This window comes from Scyliorhinus torazame, chromosome 17 (assembly GCF_047496885.1).
Source record: "Scyliorhinus torazame isolate Kashiwa2021f chromosome 17, sScyTor2.1, whole genome shotgun sequence".
Taxonomy (NCBI): domain Eukaryota; kingdom Metazoa; phylum Chordata; class Chondrichthyes; order Carcharhiniformes; family Scyliorhinidae; genus Scyliorhinus; species Scyliorhinus torazame.
In genome coordinates, this window is record NC_092723.1 from 84,605,524 (window position 1) to 84,633,255 (window position 27,732).

At 48.3% G+C, this 27,732-nt stretch overlaps 1 protein-coding gene across 1 annotated transcript in view; it reads right to left on the reverse strand.

Annotated features, from left to right (window-relative positions):
* The window catches only part of LOC140393982 (DNA damage-regulated autophagy modulator protein 2-like), a 396,903-nt gene that overhangs the window by 49,582 nt on the left and 319,589 nt on the right, over positions 1 to 27,732 (reverse strand). The window contains exon 7 of the mRNA XM_072480700.1: positions 243 to 335. Coding sequence (XP_072336801.1) covers positions 243 to 335 — 93 coding nt within the window. The remainder of the gene's footprint in view (positions 1 to 242; positions 336 to 27,732) is intronic.

Here is a 27,732-nt window from a genome sequence, read left to right on the forward strand (position 1 = left end):
ATTGAATGCATTTAAAACAGTGATTGATTGATTTCTAAATACTAATGACACAGGGATATTGGGGATAGTGGGAGAAAAAGGCATTGGAGTGGTGATCAGCCATGATCATATTGAACGGCAGACCATGTTCGACAGGCTGAATGATCTACTCCTGTTCTTATGCTCCTCTGTTCCTCATACCTTGGACAGCAAGAGGACAGTTTCTGGACTCTACTGAGTGAAGCTGGCTGAGTGAAACTCACCTGGAAATCTCGGATATAAGTCAGGAAGAAGCTGAGGAAGGAGAAGGCGAGAGACCATTCCGAGGTCGTACTGACCAGGTGCGATGTGTAGCCCTGTGAAAAAACAAAGCCAGAGGTCAACAGTCAGCATCTGACTCCAGACATCCTAAGACATCCTGTCTTAGTCCACACTCACTGACCAGAACAACCAGTGCAGTCTGCCCTCCAGACTCAGCACCCAGTGCTTTCATTTTCTTTGGTGGAGGGTCCAAAACAAGGAGGCTTAATCTAAGAATTAGAGCTAGGCCCTTCAGAGGCGCTGTCAGGAAGCAGTTCTTCACACAAAGGGTAGCAGAAATCTGGAACTCTCTCCCAAAAGGCTGCGGATGCTGCAGTAAAGCGGAGTGCAGCATGGTGGCAGAGTGGTTAGCACCGCTACCTCACAGTGCCAAGGACCCCCGGGTTCAATTCTGGCCTTTGGTGACTGTGTGGAGTTTGTACATTCTTCTCGTGTGTGCGTGGGTTTCCTCCGGGTGCTCCGGTTTCCTCACACAGTCCAAATATATGCCGGTTAGGTGGATTGGCCATGCTAAATTGCCCCGTAGGTTAGGAGGGGTTATAGTTAGTGCATGGGTTACGAGGATAGGGCAGGGGAGTGGGCCTAGTTAGAGTGCTCTTTCAGAGGTTGGAGTGCAGACTCAATGGGCCGAATGGCCTCCTCCTGCACTATAGGGATTCCATGAGCCGCATGGATTTTGTTGGGTAAGGACAAAAGAACAAAGATAAATGCAGCTGAGAAAGATCAACCAGACTGACTGAGTGGTGGGGCAGAGTGGATGAGAAGGGCTGAATGTCCTTTCTCAACTCCTTCTTAACTGGGAGGGCCCTTATTTTCAAACTGTGCCTTCTGGTTTTAATCTCTCCCATGTGGGGGAACATCCTCTCAGCATTCACCCTGTCAAGTCCTCTCAGGATCTTGTACATTTCAATAAGATCACCTCTCATTCTTCCAAACTCCAATGTGTACAGGCCTGACCTGTCCACATTTCCTCGGAATATAACCCCACATCGTAAATATCAACCCAGTGAACTTACTGTTTCTAAGACATTTACATCCTTTCTTAAAAATGAACCAAAAGTGCACAGTATTCCAGATGTGGTCTCACCAACGTCCTGCAGCAAAACATCTCTACTTTACATTCCATTTCCCTTGCAATAAATGCCAATATTCTATTTGCCTTCCTAATACTTGCTGTACCTGCACACTAACTTTTTGTGATTCATTTACCAGGACACCCAGATTCCTCTGCACCTTTCTCCACTCTCGCTCCATTTAAATAATTTGCTGTTTTTCTATTATTCCTGCCAAAATGGACTAGTTGACATTTTCACAAATTATACCCGATCTGCCAAATTTTTGCTCACTCACCTAACCTGTCTGTGCCCCTTTGCAGTCTCTTTATGTCCTCTCCACAACCCAATTTCCTACTGATATTTGTGTCATCAGCAAATTTTGCAACCATACAATTGGCTCCTTCAAGTCATTTATGTAGATTGTAAATAATTGAGACCCCAGCACTGATACTGTGGCACTGCACTAGTTTAAGCTTTCTGACCCGAAAAAGAGTCATTTATCTCTCACCTCTGTTTCCTGTTAACTAACCAATCCTCTATCCATGCTAATATATAATCCTGTTACATCATGAACTTTTATTTTGTGTAGTAACCAATGTGAAACCTTGTCAAATGCCTTCTGGAAATCTAAGCACAGCACATCCACATGTTCCACATTTATCCACATTGCTTGTTGCTTCCTAAAAGAACTCCACTAAATTTGTCAAACACGATTTTCCTTTCACAAAACCATGGGTGCAATGGCCAATGGGAGCGCGACATGGCCAGTAGATGCCAGGTGAAGTCTCCTGTGGGCTTCCCAATAGCCACGACACCTCATGGGATCTACCTAAGTCTCGCAAAGCTTTGGCATCAGTAACCCACCCACAAATCTACTTACCCGGTATCTATCAGCCTCCTCAGCCGGGCCACAGATGGCCACCGTTCAGTACTGGTCCACACAACCTTGGACCTGGCAGAATAGTATCCAGGGACTCTCCCAGACTATTGGAGGCCCCTGGGTGACCAGGGATAGTGCAGTGTGGCCCCCTGATCCTCCTTCTGGAATGTGGGCACCTTGGCACTGCCACCCTGGTACTGTCAAGGTGCCTGTGTGGCACTGCTAAGCCGGCAGGAGCACTGCCAGGGTATCAGTGTAAGAATGCCAGGGTGGCACTGCCAAGGGTCAAGGTCCAATGGGGACCATGCGCATGAAAGGAGGGTGGAGGGAGGTATGAAGAGTGGGGTGGTGCAAGGCAGGCAAGAATAGTCTCTGGGAGGTTGGGAGGGATGACGAGTGAGGGTCCTGGAAGGTGGGGGAGCTATTAGGAGGTGGGGAGGCCTGAAGAGCGGCGGCCCCCAGGGACTCCATAATGGGTTGTCCTCACTTGCGGGAGGAGGGGGGGGGCGATGGGGGTAATGTCCGTGTGTGTGGGGGATGACATTGCCCATGGGTGGGCAGTGCGGGGGCCACACAAGGTTACGTAGAGATCAGGTCACCCTTTCAAAGTGCTGGCTAAACCGGTGAGTAACTCCCCAGGGCCCAGATAGTCACTAATTGCTGTTAGATAGTGATGGGGAATTCGCCAGCAGAGCCGGCAGGAAACTCCCAGCAAAACCTGGCACAAATAACACTTAGAAACCTTTCTGTTAAATCACGGAATTTCTCTGCCTGTTTACATTGGGATTTTCTAACCGCCCAACTAACCTCTTTAATAACAGATGCAAGCAATTTCCCTAGAGCAGATGTTAAGTTAACTGGCCTGTTGGAGCTGTCTGCTTTTTTTCTCCTTCCTTTCTCAGAATATTCTCTGAATAAAAGAGTCCCGTTCACTGTTTTCCAATCATAGAATTTCATAGTGCAGAAGGGGACCATTCGGCCCATCGAGTCTGCACGGCTCTTGGAAAGAGCACCCCACTTAATCCCACACCTCCACCCTATCCCCGTAACCCCATCTAATCCAAGGGCAATTTATCATGGCCAACCCACCGAACCCTGCACATCTTTGGACTGTGGGAGGAAACCGGAGCACCCTGAGGAAACCCATGCACACACGGGGAGAACATGCAGACTCCACACAGACAGTGACCCAAGCCGGAATCGAACCTGGGACCCTGGAGCTGTGAAGCAACTGTGCTAACCACTATGCTACCGTGCTGCCCACTCGGATGGGACCTCTCCAGAATCTAGGGAATTTTGGTAAATTAAAACAAATGCATTTAATATCTCATCAGCCACTTCTTTAAAATGAAAGAGACAGCAAATGAGTCAGGAAGTTATCGGCCAGTTAAGTCCCAAGGGAGTTTGGAAAGATTGGATGGGATTTTCTTTAATGCCAGGAGTCTGACGAACAAGGCAGATGAGCCGAGGGCACAAATTATAACATGATGGTGCGATGTCATTGCGGTTACTGTGATATGGTGAGAGGGATAGGATTGACAGCTCAATATTCCAGGATATAGTATCATCAGGAGAGACAGGGAAGGAGATAAAAGAGGAGGGCGTCACAATTTTGATTAGTGAATCAATTCACTGGGTGGGCCATGCAGTAAGGAGGGACGACATCTTAGAAGGCTCTTGAAATTAAGTCATATGTGTAGAACTTAAAAATCAAAAAGGAGCAATCACATTTCTGGGAGTGTTCTACAGGCTCCAAAACAGTCCAAGAGAAATAGAAAAGCAGATATGTAGGCAGGTTTCAGAGAAGTGTAAAAGCAATAGAGTAGCTATAGTGGGATATTTCAACTTCCCCAATATTAACTGGGAAAGCCAAAATGTGAAAGGTTTAGAGGCAGCGGAATTCTTTAAATGCATCCAGGAGAACCTTTTAAGCGAGCACGTAGAAGGTCCTTCAAGAGAGGGGACCGTCCTGGACTTAATTTTAGGTAACAAAGCTGGTCAAAAGGTTGAGCATTTTGCAGACAGTGATCATAACTCCATTAAATTCAAGATTGTTATGGGAAAGGACAAGATAGGCCTGAAATCAAAGTTCCAAACTAGGGGAAGGCTGAATTCAATAAGATCGGGTATGATTTGCTTTAGAGTGGACTGGGGGCTTTTAGGTAAATATGTGACAGAACACTGGGATGCATTCAAGAAGGAAGTAGGGAGTGTGCAGGGCCAACATGGTCCAATAAAGAAAAAGGGTGGGAGCAACAAATCCAGTGAACCCTGGATATCAAGGGATATACAACATTGGATAAGGAGAAAAAGGGAAGCTAATGGCAGATATCGAAGCCCTACAGCCATATAGAACGTGCAAGAGGGAACTGAGAAAGGAAATTAGGAGAGCATTCTGGCAGGTAAAATGAAGGAAAATTCTGTTGTTTTACAAGTACATTAAGGGTAAAAGGATAACCTGGGAAAGAGTAGGGCCCATTAAGGACCACAGTGGTAATTTGTGTGTGGAGCCAGAGGATATAGGTAGGGTTCTAATACATTGTGTCAGTGTTCACTCGTGAGAGGGACAGTGTTGGTATAGAAATCAGGTAGAGGGACGTTTCTAAAATTAAAGAAATTAACCTAGACAGAGGGTACAATTCAGCCACAGCATCCCGCGAGTGCTCCAAATCAGGCTCTGCGTCGGGCACAGGCCAATCGCCAGTCACCCAACTCACTCTGCCCAGCACAATCTGGACCACACTCTCGCTGGGCTGGTTTAGCTCAGTGGGCTAGACAGCTGGTTTGTGTTGCAGAACAAGGCCAGCAGGGCAGGTTCAATTCCAGCTGCGAATTCTGTATTCTCCGTGTACTCGATTAGCTGCTTGAATGTGGGCACTAGGGGCTTTTCACAGTAACTTCACTGCAGTGTTAATGTAAGTCTACTTATGACAATAAAAAGATTATTATTATTATCATGGATGTGATCAAGATAATTATATTTAAATGATTTGGCTAATTTAAATTCCAAGCCGCATTCATCCGGTGCCCGAGAGTCAACGGTCGCCCTTGCGAGACCTTGACAGGGCACCATTTAGCAATGGTTTCCACAAATGTGGACCAAGTTGATGGCACCTGAGGGGGTCCTGTGGGCCATTAGAGACCCCTGGATAGCCGGGGGAAGGGCAGGGTAGTACCCTGGCTCTTCCCTTGGCATCAGGGCACATTGGCACTGCCAGTCTGGCACCATGGCAATGCCAACTGATCACCCTGGCAGTGTCAGCCTGGCACTGCCAGGGTACCCAGATGGCACTGATAGGATGACGGAGGCATAGCCAGTGTGACAGGCTGGCAGTGCCAAGTTGGCACCGCCAAGGGTCGGGCCCAGAGGGGCCAATAGAAGGTCAGGTGGGAAGGGGGGTGGAATCCAGAAAACAGAGGGGGGTGGAGGGGCCTGAAAGGGAGGGGGGAGGGGGTTTTCAGAGATCAGGGGTGCCAGTCAAAATGGCGCCCCGATCTGCGAGGAGCCATTCCTCCTGGCGAGTTGACTGAAGTGTGGCCTCGGAGGAGACAAAAAGCACCCCAAATGCACCTGAAACCGGACTTAGTTTTAAATCCGCTGAATCGCACCCAGAGAGGAGGTTTTGAGTTGTCTGGCAGACTTGAAAGTAGACATGTCTCCAGGGCCAGATGAAATGCATCCCAGGCTATTGACTGAGGAAAGGGTGGAAATAGCAGGGGTGTTGGCAATAATTTTCAATTCCTCTCTGGCCACAGGAGAGGTGCCAGAGGATTGGAGGGTAACCGATGTGCACCATTATTCAAGAAGACAGGAAGGGGTAATCCAGGAAACTATAGGCCAGTCAGTCTAACCTCAGTGATGAAGAAACTATTGGTAGCAATTCTAACAGAGGGAATTCATCTTCATTTGGAGAGGTAGGGATTAATCATGAACAGTCAGCATGGTTTGGTTAAGTCTTGCCAACTTGATTGAATTTTTCGAATAGGTGACCAGGTGTGTAGATGAGGGGAGATGCATTTGACATGGTCGAATTGAACTTCAGCAAGGTTTTTGATAAAGTCCCACTTGGAAGACTAAGAGCGAAGGTAAGAGCCCTTGGGATCCAAGGAAATTTGACAAACTGATCCAGAATTGGCTGAGTGACAGAAAGCAGAGGATAATGGTCACAGATAAATACAGGGCAGAAAAGCTCCTTCGGCCCATCGAATCTGCACTGCTGATTGAAAGGCACCTGATCAGCCAATCCTAATCCCATTTTCCAGCACTTGGCCACAGCCTCGAATGTTAAGACATGCCAAGTACTCATCCAGGTACTTTTTAAAGGATGTAAGGCAACCCGCCACTACCACCCTCCCAGGCAGTGCGTTCCAATCACCACCCTCTGGGTAAAAGAGATTTTCCTCAAATCCACCCTGAAACTCCTGCCCCTCACCTTGAATTTGTGTCCCCCTCAAAACAGATCCTTTAACTAAGGGGAACAGCTGTTCCCTAACCACTCTGTCCATGCCCTTCACAATCTTGTACACCACGATCAAGTCACTATTCAGTCTTCTCTGCTCTAGCGAAAACAACCCAAGCCTATCCAACCCCTCTTCATAACTTAAATTATCCATCCCAAGCAACATTCTAGTGAAACGCCTCTGCACCCGCTCCAGTGCAATTACATCCTTCCTATAATGTGGCGGCCAGTACTGCACACAGCCGTGTGGGCTCATCAATGTATTATGTAACACCAACATGACTTCCTTGCTTTTGTAATCTATGCCAAGATTGATAAAGTGAAGTGTATCATATGCAATATGGTCGAGGGGTGTTTTTCTGACTGAAATTCTGTGTCCAGTGGGGCCAAAGAACAAAGAAACGTACAGCACAGGAATGGCCTTTTGGCCCTCCAAGCCTGTGCCGAGCATGATGCCCTAACTAAAAAAAAAAACCTTCTGCCCTTACTAGGTCCATATCCCTCTATTACCTTCCTATTCATGTACCCATCCAGACGCCTCTTAAATGTTGCTAATGTGCCTGCTTCCACCCCATCCTCTGGCAGCATGTTCCAGGTACCCACCACTCTCTGCATGAAACATGTACCCACACATCTCCCTTAAACATTCCCTCTCTCACCTTGAATCCGTGCTCCCTTGTGATTGACACTTACACCCTTGGAAAAAGCCTCTGCCTTTCCACCCTGTCTCTTCTCACATAATTCAGTATTCACTAGAGAGAGGGACCTTGTTGCTCATGAGAACAGTGTGAACCAGGCTAATAGACTCAAACAGGTTGATATTAAGAAGGAGGATGTGCTGGAAATTTTGAAAAGCATCTGGATAGGTAAGTCCCCTGGGCCTGACGGGATATACCCAAGGTTACTACAGGAAGCAAGGGAGGAGATTGCTGCGCCGTTGGGATGAACTTTGCTTCCTCACTCTCCACTGGTGTAGTACCGGATGATTGGAGGGAGGCGAATATTGTTCCCCTGTTCAAGAAAGGGAATAGGGAAATCCCTGGGAATTACAGACCCATCAGTCTTACATCTGTGGTGAGCAAAATATTGGAAAGGATTCTGAGAGATAGGATTTATGATTATATAGAAAAACATAGTTTGATTAAAGATAGTCAGCATGGCTTTGTGAGGGGCAGGTCATGCCTCACAAGCCTCAATGAATTCTTTGAGGATGTGCCGAGACACATTGATGAAGGTCGGACAGTGGATGTGGTGTATATGGATTTCAGTAAGGCATTTGATAAGATTCCTCATGGTAGGCTCATTCAGAAAGTTAGGGGCCATGGGATACAGAATTGGCTGGCCGAAAGAAGACAGCGAATGGTAGTGCATGGAAAGTATTCTGCCTGGAGGTCGGTGACCAGTGGTGTCCCGCAAGGATCTGTTCTGGGACCTCTGCTCTTTGTGGTTTTTATAAATGACTTGGATGAGGAAGTGGAAGGGTGGGTTAGTAAGTTTGCCGATGACACAAAGGTTGGGGGAGTTGTAGATAGTGTTGAGGGTAGTTGCAGCTTACAACAGGACATTGACACGATGCAGAGCTGGGCTGAGAAGTGGCAGATGGAGTTCAACCTTGATAAATGTGAAGTGATTCATTTTGGAAGGTCGAATTTGAATGCTGAATAGAGGGTTAAAGGCAAGATTCTTGGAAGTGTGGAGAAACAGAGGAATCTTGGGGTCCACGTACATAGATCCCTCAAAGTTGCCACCAGGTTGATAGGGTTGCTAAGAAGGCATATGGTGTGTTGGCTTTCATTAACCGGGGGATTGAGTTTAAGAGCCACGAGGTTTTGCTGCAGCTTTATAAAACCCGAGTTAGACCACACTTGGAATATTGTGTCCAGTTCTGGTCGCCTCATTATAGGAAGGATGTGGATGCTTTGGAGAGGGTACAGAGGAGATTTACCAGGATGCTTCCTGGACTGGAGGGCATGTCTTATGAAGAAAGGTTGAGGAAGCTGGGGCTTTTCTCACTAGAGCGAAGAAGGCAGAGAGGTGACTTGATAGAGGTGTTCAAGGTGATGAGAGGCATGGATAGAGTGGATAGCCAGAGACTTTTCCCCAGGGTGGAAATGGCTGTCACGAGGAGACATAATTTTAAGGTGATTGGGGGAAGGTATAGGTGAGATGTCAGAGGTAGGTTCTTTACACAGAGTGGTGTGTGTGTGGAATGCACTGCCAGCAGAGGTGGTGGAGTCAGAGTCATTAGGGACATTTAAGCGATTCTTAGACAAGCACATGGACAGCAGTAAATTGAAGGGGTGTAGGTTAGGTTGATCTTAGATTTGGATAAATGGTCGGCACAACATAGTGTGCTGAAGGGCCTGTACTGTGCTGTACTGTTCTATGTTCCACGTTCTAATTTTGTAGGCCTCTATCAGGTGTAATGGGCCAGGGCTTAGAAACTCCAAAGTGTATTCTGAAATTCACCTACAATCTTTGTGTTGAATTTGGCTAGGATGAGCACAAAAGCCTTCACTGCAGGTGTGATTCATCAGACTTCCTAGATACTTTTATTCTAAGAATATAGTTGACATATATATATATATATATATATATATAAATACAGCAAGACTTTTTATCAATTACAAACATAAAGACACCACACAGCTACAGTAATCTATGTATAACACTTAGTGAATTCCCCCTTAGCTGTTCCAATTCAATAACAAAATCCAAGTAAACCAAAACCCCTTTTCAAGGGCATGGCCCAGCACACTGTATTCTCACTTGAATGGGACTGATCCTTTTCCTGAAATGCTGATCCAGTTCCAACCAGCCGATTCAAACTTATTCCGGAAAGCAACTATATCTTTAAAGTTATCAAGGCAGTTAGCCACAACCAATGTGCTTTTTACCGGAACAGCTTTTAAAATGAAAACAGAGACATGCAAGGAAAATACTTCTGTCTCCTTCTGCAGACCAAAACAGTCAAACTGAAACCTAAAAAGAATCCTCTCACCTGACAGCCACAGCCCAATGTGCTACAAGTCAATGATAAGAGACTAAACCTTTCTTAAAGGGACACTCCTATGACACAGGTCTCCTCCTGTCCTTCCAGTGAAAACAATCCTAGTTTATTCAACCTCTCCTCATTGCCAACACCCTAGAGACCAGGCAATATCCTGGTGAACCTTCTCTGCACTCTCTCCAAAGCTTCCACGTCCTTCTGATAATGTGGTGACCAGAACGGCACGGATTCCAAATATGGTCCAACCAAGATTTTATATAGCTGCAACATGATTTCCCAACTCCTATACTCAGTGCCCCGGCTGATGAAAGCAAGCATGCCATCTGCCTTCTTAATCACCCTGGCCACTTGTGTTGCCACTTTTAGGAACTGTGGACCTGCATGCTCAGATCCCTCTGTATCATAGAATTTACGGTGCAGAAGGAGGCCATTCAGCCCATCATGTTAATGTTCCTAAGAGTTCTGCCATTTACAGTATAATTCATACCTAGATCATATATCCTGTCCCTCAGCATCTTTTCCAAAAGGTTCCCCAGCACTGATCTCAGACTCACTGGCCTATTATTTTCTGGATTATCCCTGCTTCCTTTCTTAAACAAGGGAATGACATTGGCTATTCTCCAGTCCTCTGGAACATCGCCTGTGGTCAAGATGATGTGAAGATATCTGTTAAGGACCCAGCTATTCCTCTCCTTGTCTCCCGCAGTAACCTGGATAGCTCCCATCCGGCAATCTGGGATACTCAACACTTCCTCCAAAATGCATCATCTTGCATTTGTCTGGATTAAACTCCATCTGCCATTTCTGTGATCAAGTCTCCAATCTATTTATGTCCTGTTGTATCCTCTGACAATTCTCGGCACTATCAGCAACTCCATCAATCTTCATGTTAGCCACAAACTTGCTAATCAGACCACCCACATTTTCCTCCAGATAATTCATATGTGCTACAAGCAACAGAGGTCCCAGCACTGATCACTGTGGAACACCACGAGTTACAAATCTCCATTCTGAAAAACACCCTTCCACCGCTACTCTCTGTCTTCTATAACCAAGCCAGTTCTGTATCCATCTAGCCAGCCCACCCAGAATCTCATGTGATTTTAGTTTTTGTACCAGTCTGTCAAACATATTACTAAAGTCCATATTAGCGACATCCACAACCCTTCCCTCATCAATCTTCTTTGTCACCTCTTCAAAAAACTTAATCAAGTTGGTGAGACATGACCTTCCCCATACAAAACCATGCTGCCTGTCACTAACTTGTCCATTTTCCTCCAAATGTGCATATATCTTGTCCCGCTGCATCTTTTCCAAAAGATTCCCCAGCACTGATCTCGGGCTCACTGGCCTATTATTTTCTGGATTATCCCTGCTTCCTTTCTTAAACAAGGGAATGACATTGGTTATTCTCCAGTCCTCTGGAACATCGCCTGTGGTCAAGATGATGTGAAGATATCTGTTAAGGCCCCAGCTATTTCTCTCCTTGCCTCCCGCAGTAACCTGGATAGCTCCCATCCGGCAATTTAGGATACTCAACACTTCCTCCTTTGATACATTGATGTTCTCAAGAGCGTTCACACACTTATCCCTGTCCTCAGCATCCATCATGTCCTTCCCCTCCTTTGATACATTGATGTTCTCAAGAGTGTTCACACACTTATCCCTGGCCTCAGCATCCATCATGTCCTTCTCCCTGGTGAATACCGTTACAAAATACTCAATAAATTAAGGATTTCATCGACCTCCTGTGGTTCCATACATACCTTCCCTCCAATGTCCTTGAGTGGGCCTATTCTTTCTCTTGCTACCCTCTTGCTCCTAATATATGCATATAAAGCCTTGGGATTCTCCTTGACCATGTTTGCTAAAGACATTTCATGCCCCTTTATAGCCCTCCTAATTCCAAGTTTAAGTTCCTTCCTACTTTGTACTCCTCAAGGGCTTCGTCAGTTTTTAGATGCCTACACCTATTGTATGATTCCTTTTTCCTTTTGACTAAGCTTGCAATTTCCCTTGTCACCCATGGTTCCCAAATCCTGTCATTTCTATCTTTCATTTTTGCGGGAACATGCCTGTCCTGCATTTCAATCAACTGGCCTTTAAAAGCTTTCCACAGGTCAGACGTGGATTTGCCCTCAATTAACCGTTCCCAATCCACATTCCCCAGTTCCTGTCTAATTTGGATGTTATTGGCCCTCGCCCAATTAAGCACCCTCGCCCCACGGGCACTCTTTTTTTTAAATTTAGAGTGTCCAATTTTTTTTTTCCAATTAAGGGGCAATTTAGCATGGCCAATCCACCTAGCCTGCACATCTTTGGGTTGTGGGGGTGAAACCCACGCAAACAACCGGAGAATATGCAAACTCCACATGCACAGTGACCCAGAGCCGGAATCGAACCTGGGACCTCGGCGCCGTGAGGCAGCAGAACCAACCACTGCGCCACTGTGCTGCCCCCGCGAGTCACTCTTGTCCTTATACATGACTACCCAAAATCTTATGGAATTATGGTCGCTAAGCCCAAAATGCTCCCCTGAAACATCAATCACCTGGCCTGGCTCATTCCCCAATACCAAGTCAAGTATGGTCCTGGTTGGATTGTCAACATACTGTATCAAAAAGCCCTCCTTGACACATTTAACAATTTGCGCTCCATCCGAGCCTCTGGCTGTAAGAGATTCCCAATCAATGTGGGGGAAGTTGAAGTCACCCAACACAACTGACTCTGCTTTTTTCACACCGTTTCAGTATCTGACTGTACAACTACACCTCTGTCTCTTGCGGGCTGTTGGGAGGTCTATAGTACACTCCCAACATTGTGATTCCTTTTGTTTTATAAATTTAGAGTGCCCAATTATGTTTTTTTCCAATTAAGGGGCAATTTAGTGTGGCTAATCCACCTAGCCTGCACATCTTTGGGTTGTGGGGGTGAAACCCACGCAGACATGGGGAGAATGTGCAAACACCACATGGACAGTGACCCAGGGCCGGGATTCGAACCCGGGTCCTCAGCGCTGAAGTCCTAGTGCTAACCACTGCGCCAGCGTGCTGCCCTTACCCTTCTTATTCCTGTGCTCCACCTATAATGCTTCACTACAAGGTCCCCTGCTCCCTAATCAGCAACGCAACTCCCCCACCTCTTTTGTTTCCCCTTCTGTCCCATCTAAAACAATAATATCCCGGAATGTTAAGCTGCCAGTCCTGTCCTTCCTTTAACCATGTCTCAGTAATTGCAATCACATCATAGTTTCTTGCAGTAATCCAGGCTCTCAGTTCATCTGCTTTACCTGTTATACTTCTTGCATTGAAGCAAATGCAATCCTGACCCACAATCCTGCTGAGCCCTGTGGCTTCCCTCTGCCTGCTCTTACTCTGCGCTATGTTTATCTCAGTCTCCCTTTGGGGTAGCACGGTGGCGCAGCGGTTAGCACTGCTGCCTTACGGCGTCCAGGTTCCAGGTTTGATCCCGGCTCTGGGTCACTGTCCACGTGGTGTTTGCATATTCTCCGGTTGTTTGCGTGGGTTTCGCCCCCACAACCCAAAGATGTGCAGGGTAGGTGGATTGGCCACGCTAAATTGCCCCTTAATTGGAAAATATTAATTGGGTACTCTAAATCTGAAAAATAAAAACAAAATCTCAGTCTCACTTTTCCCCCCAGTTTCTACACTTACTGGCGTGCTGTTATGGTTCCCACCCCCTGCCACACTGGTTTAAACCCTCCCAAACAGCACTAGCAACCCTCCAGCCAGGATATTGATGCCCCTCCAGTTCAACCGGTCCTTCCGTACAAGCCCCTCCTTCCCCAGAAGGCATCCCAGTGATCCATATATCTAAAGCCCTCCCTCCTACACCAGCTCTTTAGCCACATGTTTAACTGTGCTATCTCCCTGTTCCAAGCCTCACTAGCACGTGGCACGGGGAGTAATCCTGAGATTACTACCCTCGTGGTCCTGCTTTTTAGCTTCCGACCTAACTCCCTGAATTGTCTTTGCAGGACCAGCAGGGATCAGTGTTGGGGCCCTTGTTGTTTGTGGTTTATATTCATGATTTAGACTTGAATGTAGGAGGGTTGATCTGTAAATTCGTGGATGATACAAAATTTGGTGGGGTGGTAAATATTGCAGAGGATAGTCTTCGATGTCAGGAGGATACAGACAGGCTGGTCAGATGGACTGTTCAGTGGAAAATGGAATTCAATCCGATAAGTGTGAGGTGATGCACTTGGGCAGGATAACCAAGGCAAGGGAATACATGATAAACGGCAGGACCCTGGGAAGCACCGAGGATCAGAGGGACCTTGATGTGCATGTATACTGGTCACTTCAGGTAGCAGGGCAGATGGATAAAGTGGTTAAGAAGGCATATGGTATACTTGCCTTTATTGGTTGAGGCATAGAGTTTTCACAGTAACTTCATTGTAAGACTACTTGTGACACTAATAAAGATTATTATTATGAGCAGGGAGGTTATGCTGGAACTGTATAAAATGTTGGTTAGGCCACAGCTGGAGTATTGTGTGCAGTTCTGGAATCCACATTATAGGAGGGATGTGATAGCACTGGAATGGGTGCAGAGGAGATTTACCAGGATGTTGCCTGGGCTGGAAAGTTTTAGTTGAAGAGAGACTGGATAGACTGGGGTTGTTTTCCTTGGAGCAGTGGAGACTGAGGGGGGACATGATGCAGATGTAAACAATTATGAGGGGCATAGAGTGGACAGGAAGAAACATTTCCCCAAGGTGGAGGAATCAATAACCTGGGGGCATAGATTTAAGATAATGGACAGCACGGTAGCTCAGTGGTTAGCACTGCTGCCTCACAGCGCCAGTGAGCCGGGTTCAATCCCGACATTGGATGACAGTGTGGAGTTTGCCCTTTCTCCCCTTGTCTGCGTCGGTTTCCTCCGGGTGCTCCCGTTTCCTCCCACAATCCAAAAATGTGCAGATTAGGTGGATTGGCCATGCTAAATGTCTTAGTGTCTAAAAAGGTTAGGTGGGGTTACGGGGGATGGGGTGGGGGAATGGGCTTAGGTTGGGTGTACTGTCAAAGGGTCGGTATAGATGCCATGAGCCGACTGGCCTCTTTCTACACTGTAGTGATTGTCTGATTCTAAGGGACACGAGGTTTAGAGAGGATGTGAACAAAGAACAGTAGAGCACAGGAATAGGCCCTTCGGCCCTCCAAGCCCGCAGCGGCCACGATACTCACCTTTGCCAAAACCCTCAGCACTTCCTTGTGCCGTCTCCCTCTATACCCATCCTATCCATGTGTTTGTCAAGATGCCTTTTGAATGCCATTAATGTATCTGCTTCCACAACCTCCCCTGGCAACGCGTTCCAGGCACTCACCACCCTCTGCGTAAAAAACCTACCTCGCCCATCTCCTCTAAACTTTGCCCTTAAACCTATGCCCCCTGGTGACTGACTCCTCCACCCTGGGAAATAATGCCTGCCCATCTCCTCTATTAATGCCCCTCACAATCTTGTAGACCTCTATCAGGTCACCCCTCAACCTCCGTCTTTCTAATGAAAACAGTCCGAGTCTATTCAGCCTCTCCACATAGCTAACACCCTCCAAACCAGGCAACATCCTGGTAAACCTCCTCTGCATCCTCTCCTTCTGGTAGTGTGGCGACCAGAATTGTGCGCAATATTCCAAGTGTGGCCATACCAAGTTTCTATACAACTGTAGCATGATTTGCCAGTTTTTATACTTGATGCCCCGTCCAATGAAGGCAAGCATTCCGTACGGTTTCATGACTACCTTGTCCAACTTGTGTTGCCACCTTCAAAGATATGTGAACCTGCACGCCCAGATCTCTCTGACTTTCTATATCCTAAGAGTTTCACCATTTACGGTATATTTCCCCTCTATTTTAGACCTACCAAAATGTATTACCTCACATTTGTCTGGGTTAAACACCATTTGCCATTTCTCTGCCCAAGTCTCCAACCAAGTCCTGCTGTATCTTCTGACAATCCTCAACATTAGGGCAGCACGGTAGCATAGTGGTTAGCACTGTGGCTTCACAGCGCCAGGGTGCCAGGTTCGATTCCCTACTGGGTCACTGTCTGTGCGGAGTCTGCATGTTCTCCCCGTGTCTGAGTGGATTCCTCCGGGTGCTCCGGTTTCCTCCCACAGTCCAAAGATTTGCAGGTTAGGTGGATTGGCCATGTTAAATTGCCCTCAGTGTCCAAAAAGGTTAAGAGGGGTTATTGGGTTAAGGGGATAGGGTTGAACTGAGGGCTTAAGTGGGTCGGTGCAGCTTTGATGAGCCGAATGGCTTCCTTGTGCACTGTATGTTCTATGTATTATCTGCCACTCCACCAATCCTGGTGTCATCCGCGAACTTACTAATCAGACCGACTACATTTTCTTCAAAATCGTTTATGTACACCACGAACAACAGAGACCCAAGCACCGATCCCTGGGGAACACCACTAGTCACAATGTTCCATTCAGAAACACACCCTTCTACTGCTACCCTTTGCCTTCTGTGACCGAGCCAGTTCTGTATCCATCTTACCATCTCACCTCCGATCCCATGTGACTTTACCTTTTGTACCAGTCTGCCATGAGGCACCTTGTCAAAGGCTTTACTGAAGTCCATGTAAATAACATCCACCACCCTCCCCATATCAATCATCTTTGTCACCTCCTCAAAAAGCTCGATCAAGTTAGTGAGTCACGACCTCCCCTTCACAAAACCATGCTGTCTATCGCTAATTTGTTTCCAAATGGGTATAAATCCTGTCCCTGAGAATTTTCTCCAATAATTTAGCTACTACCGATTTGAGGCTCACTAGCCTATAGTTTCCAGGATTATCCCTGCTACCTTTCTTAAACATAGTGCCAATGCCTACTCAGATAATTTACCTGTTGAGACAGAGTCCTTGTTTCATCAGGCTTTGCCCTCAGTCTGTGGCCTGCCTTCAGGCCTCGTTGTCATGAATCCAACCTTCACAGACTTATTGGAGAGAGAGAGAGAGAGAGAGCTGACTGGATCTTTTTTGGAGAGGCTTCGCAGCCGTTTTCTGGAGAAGATTTTTCTGAATATTTTCAAAGTCAAAGATAATTGGTATGGGGAGGGTGGTGGATGTTGTTTACATGGACTTCAGTAAAGCCTTTGACAAGGTGCCTCATGGCAGACTGGTACAAAAGGTGAAGTCACATGCTGTACCACATTAGCTATCTTAAACAGCGGTACCACAGGTTAGGTGGATTGGCCATGCTAAATTAGTAGAGTAGTAGAGTAGTGAGGCCATGGAATGCCCTACCTGCTACAGTAGTGAACTCGCCAACATTGAGGGCATTTAAAAGTTTATTGGATAAACATATGGATGATAATGGCATAGTGTAGGTTAGATGGCTTTTGTTTCGGTGCAACATCGTGGGCCGAAGGGTCTGTACTGCGCTGTATTGTTCTATGTTCTATGTTCTAACCCTTAGTGTCCAAAAGGTTAGGTGGGGTTACGGGGATAGGGTGGAGGCGTGGGCTTAAGTGGGGTGCTCTTGCCAAGGGCTGGTGCAGACTCAATGGGCCAAATGGCCTCATTAGGCACTGAAAATTCTATTATTTATTATTTTAAAAATTTTTATAAATTTAGTGTGCCCAATTCATTTTTTTTCCAATTAAGGGGCGATTTAGTATGTTCAATTCACCTACCTTGCACATCTTTAGGTTGTGGGGGCGAATCCCATGGCAACATGGGGAGAATGTGCAAACTCCACATGGACAGTGACCCAGAGCCGGGATCGAACCTGGGACCTTGGCACAGTGAGGCAACAGGGCTAACCCACTGCGCTACCGTGCTGCCCGAAAATTCTATGATTCTTCTACGAAGTGCTGGGAAATGGGATTAAAATAGTTAGGTCATTTTTTTGACTGGGGCAGACGTGATGGGCCGAAGGGCCTTTTCTGTGTTGCAGACCTCTGTGAATCGAGAATGAAGTCCATCAAGATCTGAGGACTTGTCAGATTTTAGTTCTAATAATTTTCTCAGTACTCTTAAATTCCTCCCTCCCTTTCACCTCCTGATTCACAATTACTTCTGGGATGCTATTTGTATTTTCTACAGTGATGCAATGTGAGCGTACCTTTAAGAAATGGGTGTTTATCAAATAGCTGTAGTGGGCGTACCTTTAAGAAATTGGTGTTTATTAGATAGCTGCAGTGATGTCAGAGAGTGGGTGGAGCTAGGCTGTCTGTCTGCTTTTACTTTTGCTTTGGGCTCGCAGCTGCAGGGTGTGTTTAGTTTCATTTTGCAGACTTGGAGAAGCTGCAGTCACAGCAAGAAGGTGTATTAGTCTCTTTCTCTGCAATCTAAAGACTGTCTTCAGATTCTTTCGTGATTTAAAAATAATATCTGTTTCTGTAGAGAAGTTAAGCCTGATGTCGGTCTGTAAAAAGTTTTTTTTTTTGTCTTATGGATGTTGCAAGGAAAGATTAAGAGTTACTTATAGAGTACTGTATTCTTTGGGGGATGTATTGGTGTTGATAGTTGTTAAAATGTTTACTGTGGGTTTATAAAGGGTTAACTGGTTTCATAAATAAACATTGTTTTAATTTAAAAGTACTTTAACTCTGTTGCACTACACCTGTAAGGTAGGCCCGTGTGTTCCTCTTAACCACAATCTATTAAAAGTTGTGGGTCAGGTGAACTCCATGATACACTTTGGGGTTCTCGAAACCCTGGCCCATAACAAATTGGGGGGGTCGAGGGGAATAAAAATCTATCCATTGGATTGGCTTAGTGAATTAAAGACAGTGAGGGGTGAGCATATTGTGGTTGCTTTTCAGGTGTGGTATTTCAGTTAAGTAGGGAGTGTGTTGTGGACAATGGCTCTTTCAGAGGCTCTGAAGTGTTTGGGGGTGGAGAAGGTCACACGCAGTACCTTGCGGACAGAGGCTAAAAACAGGCTTTTAGATTTGGCAAAAACATTGCAGTTAACATTACCTGGCAGAATGCGAAAAGATGAGGGGGGGCGATTCTCCCAAATGGAGCCCAAGTATTCGCACCGTCGTGAACACCGTCGCGTTTCACGACAGCGCGAACCGGGCACGGGTACGACCGATTCTGTCCCCCACAGGGGGCCAGCAAGGCGCTGGAGTGGTTCACGCCGCTCTAGCCTCCTTTCCCGGTGCCAAATGGGCGTAGCGCCAACCTGCGCATGTGCGGAGACTTCTTCCGCGTGCCGGCCCCGACTCAACATGGCGTCGGTGTTCAGGGGCCGGCAGCGCATGAAAGTATGCCCGGAGGGGGGGGGGGGGGGGGGGGGGGGGAGGGCGGCCCGCCAATTGGTGGGCCCCGATCACGGGCCAGACCCCATTGGAGGCCCTCCCGGGGATGGAGCCCCACTCCCTCCCCCACAGGCCACCCCCCGACTGTTCGCGCAGAGTTTCCGCCAGCAGCGACCAGGGGTGAACGGCGCCGGCGGGACTCTGTCGTATCCAGCGGCCCACGGCTGGCGCCGTGCCAGCAGAAATGGCGCCGATTCTCCGCACCTCGGAGAATAACGCGCCGGCACCTAGGCGACGTGGCGCAGTTGCGGCGATTCTCCGGCACGGCGCGGGGCTCGGAGAACCGTCCCCCACGTTCTTACGGCCCTCGCTGAGCATTGAAAATTGCCTGAGATACAGTCTGACTCATTGGAAATGGCAAAGATCCTGTTGCAGATTAAGCAACTTATAGAATCATAGAATTTACAGTGCAGAAGGAGGCCATTCGGCCCATCGAGTCTGCACCGGCTCTTGGAAAGAGCACCCTACCCAAGGTCAACACCTCCACCCTATCCCCATAACCCAGTAACCAAACCCAACACTAAGGCCAATTTTGGACACTAAGGGCAATTTATCATGGCCAATCCACCTAAGCTGCACATCTTTGGACTGTGGGAGGAAACCGGAGCACCCGGAGGAAACCCACGCACACACGGGGAGGATGTGCAGACTCCGCACAGACAGTGACCCAAGCCGGAATCGAACCTGGGACCCTGGAGCTGTGAAGCAATTGTGCTATCCACAATGCTACCGTGCTGCTTGAACATGAAAAAGAATTAAAGCAGCTTGAATATGCAATGAGAGAAAAAGAGAGAGAAAGGGAGATACAGATGGGAAAAAGAAAAGGAGAGAGAAGAACAAAAGAAAGAAGAGCTCTAGCAGAACAAAAATAAAGAGAAAAGGAGGTACAGATCTGGGAAAAAGAGCGAGAAAGAGATGGAGAGGAAAGGGAAACGTGGGAGAGTTTGAACTTCAGAAAATGGCCATGAAACATGAGAGTCAGTTAAAATCGGCGGATGGAAAGAAAAACCTATGGTCTGAGGAGAGTGATGAGGATAATGAGCTTAAGCGTCATAGTCGAAGGCTTGGTGGGATCTATTTAAATATGTCCACGCAGTGCCAAGGTTTGATGAGAAGGAGGTAGAAGCCTTTTTCATTTCATTTGAGAAGGTAGATAAACAAATGAAATGGCCACAGGACATATGGGTATTACTGATTCAAACAAAGCTGGTTGGTAGGGCTAGTGAAGTGTTTGCATCACTACTGGAGGAGGTATCTGGTACGTATGAGGAGCTGAAAAAGTCCATCTTAGGTGCATATGAACCAGTGCCTGAAGCCTACAGAAAAGTTTTAGAAATTTAAGGAATTTAAGGAACCTGGTCAAACATACATGGAGTTTGAAAGGACCAAACAGAGTAATTTTGATAGGTGGATAAGGGCTTTGAAAATAAACCAAACGTATGAAGCTCTCAGAGAAATTATACTTTTGGAGGATTTTAAAAATTCAATTACTGTGTAGTGAGAACTCATGTGGAAGAGCAGAGGGTTAAAACTGTGAGATTAGCAGCAGAAATGGCAGATGATTATGAATTAGTTCATAAATCAAAGTTTGGTTTCTGACATCAGTTTCAGCCTGTGAGGGATAGAAACTGGGGATATGAGAAATACTCAAGTGGTAAAAGTAAAGGTGATCTGATGGGAAATAATGAGAGTGTACCTCAGATTAAAAAGGAAATCCAGGAGGGTGGAAAAGAAATGAAAAGTTTCAAATGTTTTCACTGTAATAAACTAGGCCATGTAAAGTCACAGTGTTGGTGGTTGAAGAAAAGCACTGGAAAGGCTGAGGTGGTAAAACAGGTTAAGACAGTGGGGTTTGTTAAAGTGGTAAAGGGAAGCACAAGGGAAGTGAAGGAGGTGCAAAGGATTGTACAGCCTAATCAAGAGATGATTGATAAGAAGGTGCCAGATCTCTTTACAGAATTTATTTGTGTGGGTAAAGTTTACTCATGTGTAACAGAAGGAGCAGGTAAGGAAGTCACAATTTTAAGAGATACGGGAGCTAGTCAATCTTTAATGGTCAGAGATGAGGAGTTATGTAGTTTGGGAAGAATATTGCCAGAAAGGGTGGTAATATGTGGAATTCAGGATGAGAAGAGCAGTGTTCCATTATATAATGGAACATTATATAAGTGGAAGCAGGTGGGCTTGGCGATTGGCCGATGCCGCCAGGGGAGGGGGTGGACGGATTACTGAGAGCGGAGAGCCGGGCTGGGAGCGGGGGAGGGGAACCCTGGGGGCGGGTGAAGGGACCTGGGGGGCGGAGATAGCCCGGGTCTGGGAGCGGGGGAGAGGGGAGAGGGCCTGGGGGGCGGGGCTGGGGAGGGGCGAGAGCCCGGGAGGGGCGAGAGCCCGGGGGCGGGGCTGGGGGAGGGACGAGCGCCCCGGGGGGCGGGGCTGGGAGCAGGGGAGGGGAAAGAGCCCGGTGGGCGGGGCTGGGAGAGGGGGCGGGGCAAAAAAAAAAACAAGGGGGCAGCACGGTAGCATTGCGGATAGCACAAATGCTTCACAGCTCCAGGGTCCCAGGTTCGATTCCGGCTTGGGTCACTGTCTGTGCGGAGTCTGCACATCCTCCCCGTGTGTGCGTGGGTTTCCTCCGGGTGCTCCGGTTTCCTCCCACAGTCCAAAGATGTGCGGGTTAGGTGGATTGGCCATGCTAAATTGCCCATAGTGTCCAAAATTGCCCTTAGTGTTGGGTGGGGTTACTGGGTTATGGGGATAGGGTGGAGGTGTTGACCTTGGGTGGGGTGCTCTTTCCAAGAGCCGGTGCAGACTCGATGGGCCGAATGGCCTCCTTCTGCATTGTAAATTCTATGATTCTATGATAAGGTAAGGATGCTTCCGGTGGCGACTATGAGGGAGTTGGTCGCACATTTGGTGGCCCCCATTTCGGTCGGACTTTTGGACCTTTTCGCCCAACCTTTTTGCGCTTTTGACCGCGGAACTGGAAAGCAACAGTACTCAGGCACTGAACCCATACAGAGTTGTATGGACTTAAGAAGCCGGAGGGACCATAAACAGCAGAAGACGTGGTCAAACAAGGGCACGGTGGAGGCTGTGAGAGAGACCAATATGGCCGGTGTCCAGAGCAAGGCGCCGACAGCCCAGCCTACAATGGAGTAACTGCTACAGGCTATGCAGGAGGGCTTTTTAGCTCTGAAGCGCGATAATTTGGAGCCGCTCCAGAAGTCGATGGACCGATTGGAAAAAAGGCTGGATGATCAGGCTGAGAAGCTCCAGAAGCTGGAGAAGACGGTGGAGGAGCAGGCCGACTTTCAAACGGTGGTGGACGTGGAGATTCGGAGGCTGAGGGATCAGCAAAAAATGCTCCTGGAAAGGCTGGAGGACCTGGACAACAGATCCCACCGGCAGAATGTAAGAATTGTTGGCCTCCCGGAGGGGGCTGAGCGGCTGGATGCCACCCCGTATGTGGAGGGTATGTTTCAGAAGCTGCTGGGGAACAAGGTGTTTCCTCGACCGCCGGTGGTGGACAGGGGACAGGGCATACAGAGTGCAGGTGAGGCAGCCGCGACGAGGGGGTCCTGCACGAGCGATGGTGGTCCGGTTCCACAGGTACCTGGACAAGGGCGGGTTCTGCAATGGGCCAAGAGCACACGAAGCTGTACCTGGGACAATAGCACCCTGCGTGTTTACCAAAACCTGAGCACTGAAGTGGCCAGGAGGGGAGGCTACAGGCAGGTGAAGGAGATTTTGTACAAGAACATGGTGAAATTCGGGCTGATTTTTCCGGCGCGACTGTGGGTTACGTATGAGAGCCAGCACCACTATTTTGAGGAACCCGAGGAGGCGATGGACTTTGTTACGAAGCAAGGGCTGGCTCTGAGCTGAGGACTCTTGTACTCATGGTAGAACTTTTAAGTCTATTTTGTTTCTCTCACGCTTTGAGAGATGCCTGCATGCTTGGATCCGTTCTTTTCATTTTTTGGACCTTTTTAGGTGGATGTATTTTTGTTGCGATGTGTTTTACTTGTACTTTTTCGTGGTTTCCCTAAATGTTTCCTTTTTGGGGTCTCTTGTTTGGTTGGAGGTTTGGTCGGGGGAAAATAAAAAAGAAAATAGTTAAAAAGGTGCGGTTATGATGAGGGTTTCGGGGGAATATTTTGCAATCTTTTTCTGTGTGTGGAGGGGAAGGGCTGAGAGTGCCTGGTACTTCTTATCTCTGTCTGTTAGATCTAAATTGCACTATTGTAGGGGATGTCTCTGACTTGTATAGTGTGTGTGTTTAAGCAGGGCTGGTTTGGGGAAGTAGTATGGATGGGCCGGGGGGGAGGGGAGCCAGGGAACAATGGGTGAGAGACGCGCTGGCGCCGAAGCGGGGAGCCACCAGGCTAGCTGGGTGGGCTAGTCAACGGAAGCCAGGTGGGGGGGATTCATACAGTTAGACTAGAGCAGGGGTTAGGTGGTAGGATGGTGTTACTAGGGGGGGGAGAGGGAAAGTTGATCTGCTGACGAGGATGGAAACTGGACATGGCAACAATGAGGAGGTCATGGGTGGAGCCGGCCAGGAGGTGGGCCTGAGGAAGCGTGACACATGGCTGGGGGGCTGGCCAAAGAAAGGGGATGGCTGATTGCCAAGGGGGGGGGGGGGGGGGGTGACGTGACCCCCAACCAGGCTGATCACCTGAAATGTTAGAGGGCTAAACGGGCCCGTGAAGAGGGCGAGTGTGTTCGCGCATTTGCGGGTTCTGAAGGCGGACGTAGTCATGCTGCAGGATACGCACCTGAAAGTGGCAGACCAGGTTAGGTTGAGGAAGGGATGGGTTAGTCAGGTCTTTCATTCGGGGCTCGACACTAAGACTAGGGGAGTTGCGATTCTGATTAATAAAAGGGTTCAATTTGACAGTTGCAGACGGGGGCGGCAGATTTGTTATGGTTAGGGGTAAGCTCGAAGGGGTGAGAGTAGTCTTGGTCAGTGTGTATGCCCCTAATTGGAACAATGTGGATTTTATCAGGAGGTTGCTAGGGAAGATCCCCGACTTGGACTCACGCAAACTGATCATGGGTGGGGACTTTAACACAGTCCTGGACCCGAGCCTGGATCGGTCGTCTTCAAAAACGGGCAAGGTGCCAGCGATGGCAAAGGAACTGAGACGGTTCATGGAGCAAATGGGGGGAGCTGATCCGTGGAGATTTAGCCGGCCGTCGGCGAGGGAGTTTTCGTACTACTCCCACGTCCATAAGGTGTATTCCCAAATTGATTTCTTTGTCATGAGTAGGGACTTGCTGGCTTGGATGGTGGGGGCAGAATATTCGGCAATTACCATATCGGACCATGGTAGACCAACAAATTTGTAAGGATAGCTTCCAGCATCCACAATGGTGGTTGGAAATTGGATTGCTTGCGGACGAGGCGGTGTGTGAGAGACTCAGGAGATGCATGCAGAATTACCTGCAGGTAAATGATACCGGAGAAGTCTCAGCAGCGGTGCTCTGGGAGGCACTGAAGGCAGTGGTGAGAGGGGAGCTGATCTCAATACGGGCCCATAGCGACAGGACAGACAGGGCAGAAACGGACCGACTGCTTCAGGAAATTTTACGGACGGACAGGAGCTATGCGGAGTCCCCAAGGCCAGAGTTACTCAGGAAATGACAGAGGCTGCAGGCCGAGTTCGGGGTGCTGACTACAGTCAAGGCTGTAGAGCAGCTTAGAAAGGCAAAAGGCGTGATATATGAGCATGGAGAGAAGGCCAGCAGAATGCTCGCGCAACAACAAAGGAAGAGAGAAGCGGCTAGGGAGATAGGAAGGATAGCGGAAGGGGAGGGAAATCTGGTGGGAGCCCAGGCAGGGCTGAACAAGGTATTTAGGGACTTTTATAGTAAGCTGTACACAGTTCGGAACCCCCCAGGTTACCGGAGGGGATGAGACGATTCCTGGACAGACTGACCTTCCCAAGAGGGGGTAGGGGGTTGGTAGATGGACTGGGGGCCTTGGTTGGGATCGAAGAGGTATTGGGGGGCCTGAAGGTCATGCAGTCGGGTAAAGCCCCGGGGCCAGATGAGTATCCGGTGGAGTTTTACAAAACTTTTGCCGGGATAGTGGGGCCGGTGCTGGTCAGGGTTTTTAACGAGGCAAGAGACAGAGGGGTTCTACCCCCGACCATGTCGCAGGCCACTATTTCGCTTATTCTGAAACGGGATAAAGACCCGGAGCCTGTGGGTCTTATAGGCTGATCTCTTTGATCAACGCAGACGCTAAGTTACTGGCCAAGATCTTGGCGACTAGAATTGAGGACTGTGTACCGGACGTAATTGCGGAGGACCAAACCGCGTTCGTAAAGGGTAGGCAACTGGCGGCCAATCTAAGAAAGCTGCTGAATGTGATGCCCCCGGAGAGCAGGGAGGCAGAGATAGTGATAGCTATGGATGAGGAAAAGGCTTTTGACCGGGTTGAGTGGGACTATCTGTGGGAGGTGCTGGGAAGGTTTGGGTTCGGGGAGGGGTTCATTGACTGGGTTAGGCTGTTATATCAGGCCCCATAGGCTAGTGTGAGGACGAACAGGATGACATCAGATTACTTCAGACTGCACCGCGGGACAAGACAGGGTTGCCCTCTCTCCCCACTGCTGTTCGCGCTGGCCATAGAGCCGCTGGCAATTGCTCTGAGAGCTTCAAAGGACTGGAAAGGGCTGGTCTGTGGGGGTGGGGGGAGGGGGGGGGGGGGTGGAACATAAAGTCTCGTTATACGCATATGACCTGTTGATGTACGTAACGGACCCAATGGCAAGGATGGACGGCATCATGGAAATCCTGAGGGAATTTGGCCGGTTTTCAGGATATATATTGAACATGGCTAAGAGCGAGTTGTTCGTAATTCAGGCGAGGGGGCAGGAGAGTAGGCTGAAGGGATTGCCGTTCAGGCTGGTAGGAGAAAGCTTCAGATACTTGGGGATACAGGTGGCACGGGACTGGAGCAGGTTGCATAAGCTCAACCTGTCCCGATTGGTGGAACGAGTGAGGGAGGAGGTTCAGAGTTGGAATGCGCTCCCGCTGTCACTAGCGGGGAGGGTGCAGACTGTCAAGATGATGATTCTCCCGAGATTCTTGTTCATATTTCAGTGTCTCCCCATTTTCATCCCGAGGTCCTTCTTTAAGAGGCTGAATAAAATTATCCTGGGATTTGTCTGGGCAGGGAAGTCCCCGCGGGTGAGGAAGGTGATGCTCGAAAGGAGCAGAAGGGAGGGGAGGCTTAGCAACTACTACTGGGCGGCCAACACGGCGATGATAAGGAAATGGATGGTGGGCATGGGGTTGGTCTGAGAGCGGATGGAGACTGCTTCGTGCGAGGGCGCCAGTTTGGCGGCCCTGGTTACAGTGCCTCTGCCGCTCGTGCCGCCGCGGTATTCCACCAGCCCTATAGTGGTGCCGTCCTTCCCACGCCTCCCGCCAAAAGGGAGGCAGGACAGGGTAGTATCGAGGGGAGAGGTAGGTGAGGGTAGAGTCTCAGATATTTACAAAGAACTAATGGGAGCAGAGGATACACAGACTGATGACCTGTGGCTTAAGTGGGAGGAGGAGCTCGGGGGGAGATGGAGGACGGTATTTGGGCAGAAGCTCTGGGCAGAGTAAACACGACCGCAACATGTGCCAGGCTCAGTCTGATCGAGTTTAAGGTCGTGCACCGGGCCCACATGATGGTGGCCCGGATGAGTCAATTCTTCGGGCTGGAGGACAAGTGTGCCAGATGTGCCGGTGGGCCGGCTAATCACGTGCACATGTTCTGGTCGTGCCCTAGACTCAGGGGGTACTGGCAGGGATTCGCGGACATCATGTCCCGGGTTTTGAAAACTGGGGTGGTAATGAGTCCTGAGGTGGCAATCTTTGGGGTGTCGGAGGCGTCGGGAGTCCAGGAGGAGAAGGAGGCCGATGTCTTGGCCTTTGCTTCCCTGGTAGCCCGGCGACGAATACTGTTGGCATGGAGGGACTCAAAGCCCCCGAAGACCGAAGCATGGCTATCGGACATGGCGAGCTTTCCCGGTCTAGAAAAGGTTAAGTTCGCCTTGAGGTTCACTAACGGGGATCGCCCGGAGGTGGCAGCCATTCATTGATTTATTTGCGGAGAATTAATCGCCAGTGGGGGTGGGGGGATGGCTAGGGTAGTGTAGAATAGGGGGTGGTTTAGGCAGGTCCTCGCGCAAATGGAGTCGTGGTTTGCACTATGTGTTATTTGCTTTTCCTTTTGTACAGTACTATACAATGTCATTGGTGGTACTATATATGCCAAAAATACCTCAATAAAATTGTTTATATAAGGTAAGGTTGGAAAGTCAAGTGGGGAGTGGCGAATGGTAGTCGTAGGAGTAACAGAGAAACTATCTTGTCCAGGAATACAGTTTATCTTGGGTAATGATACAGCTGGATCGCAGGTGGGAGTGATGCCTACTGTGGTTGATAAGCCAGTGGAAAATCGGAGAACTAAAGTGTTGAAGGACAAGTATCCTGGCATTTTTCCGAATTGTGTAGTAACAAGGTCGCAAAGTCACAGGTTAAGACAAGAGGAGAAATTAAAGAGTGAAGATGAAGTTGAAGTGCAATTACCAGAAACGATTTTTGATCAGGTGGTTGAAAAAGAACAAGAACAGGTGGAGGTGAGGTGGATATTTTTAGTTCAGGAAAATTGGCGGAGTTACAACAGAAAGATATAGAAATAAAACGGATGCATCAGAAAGC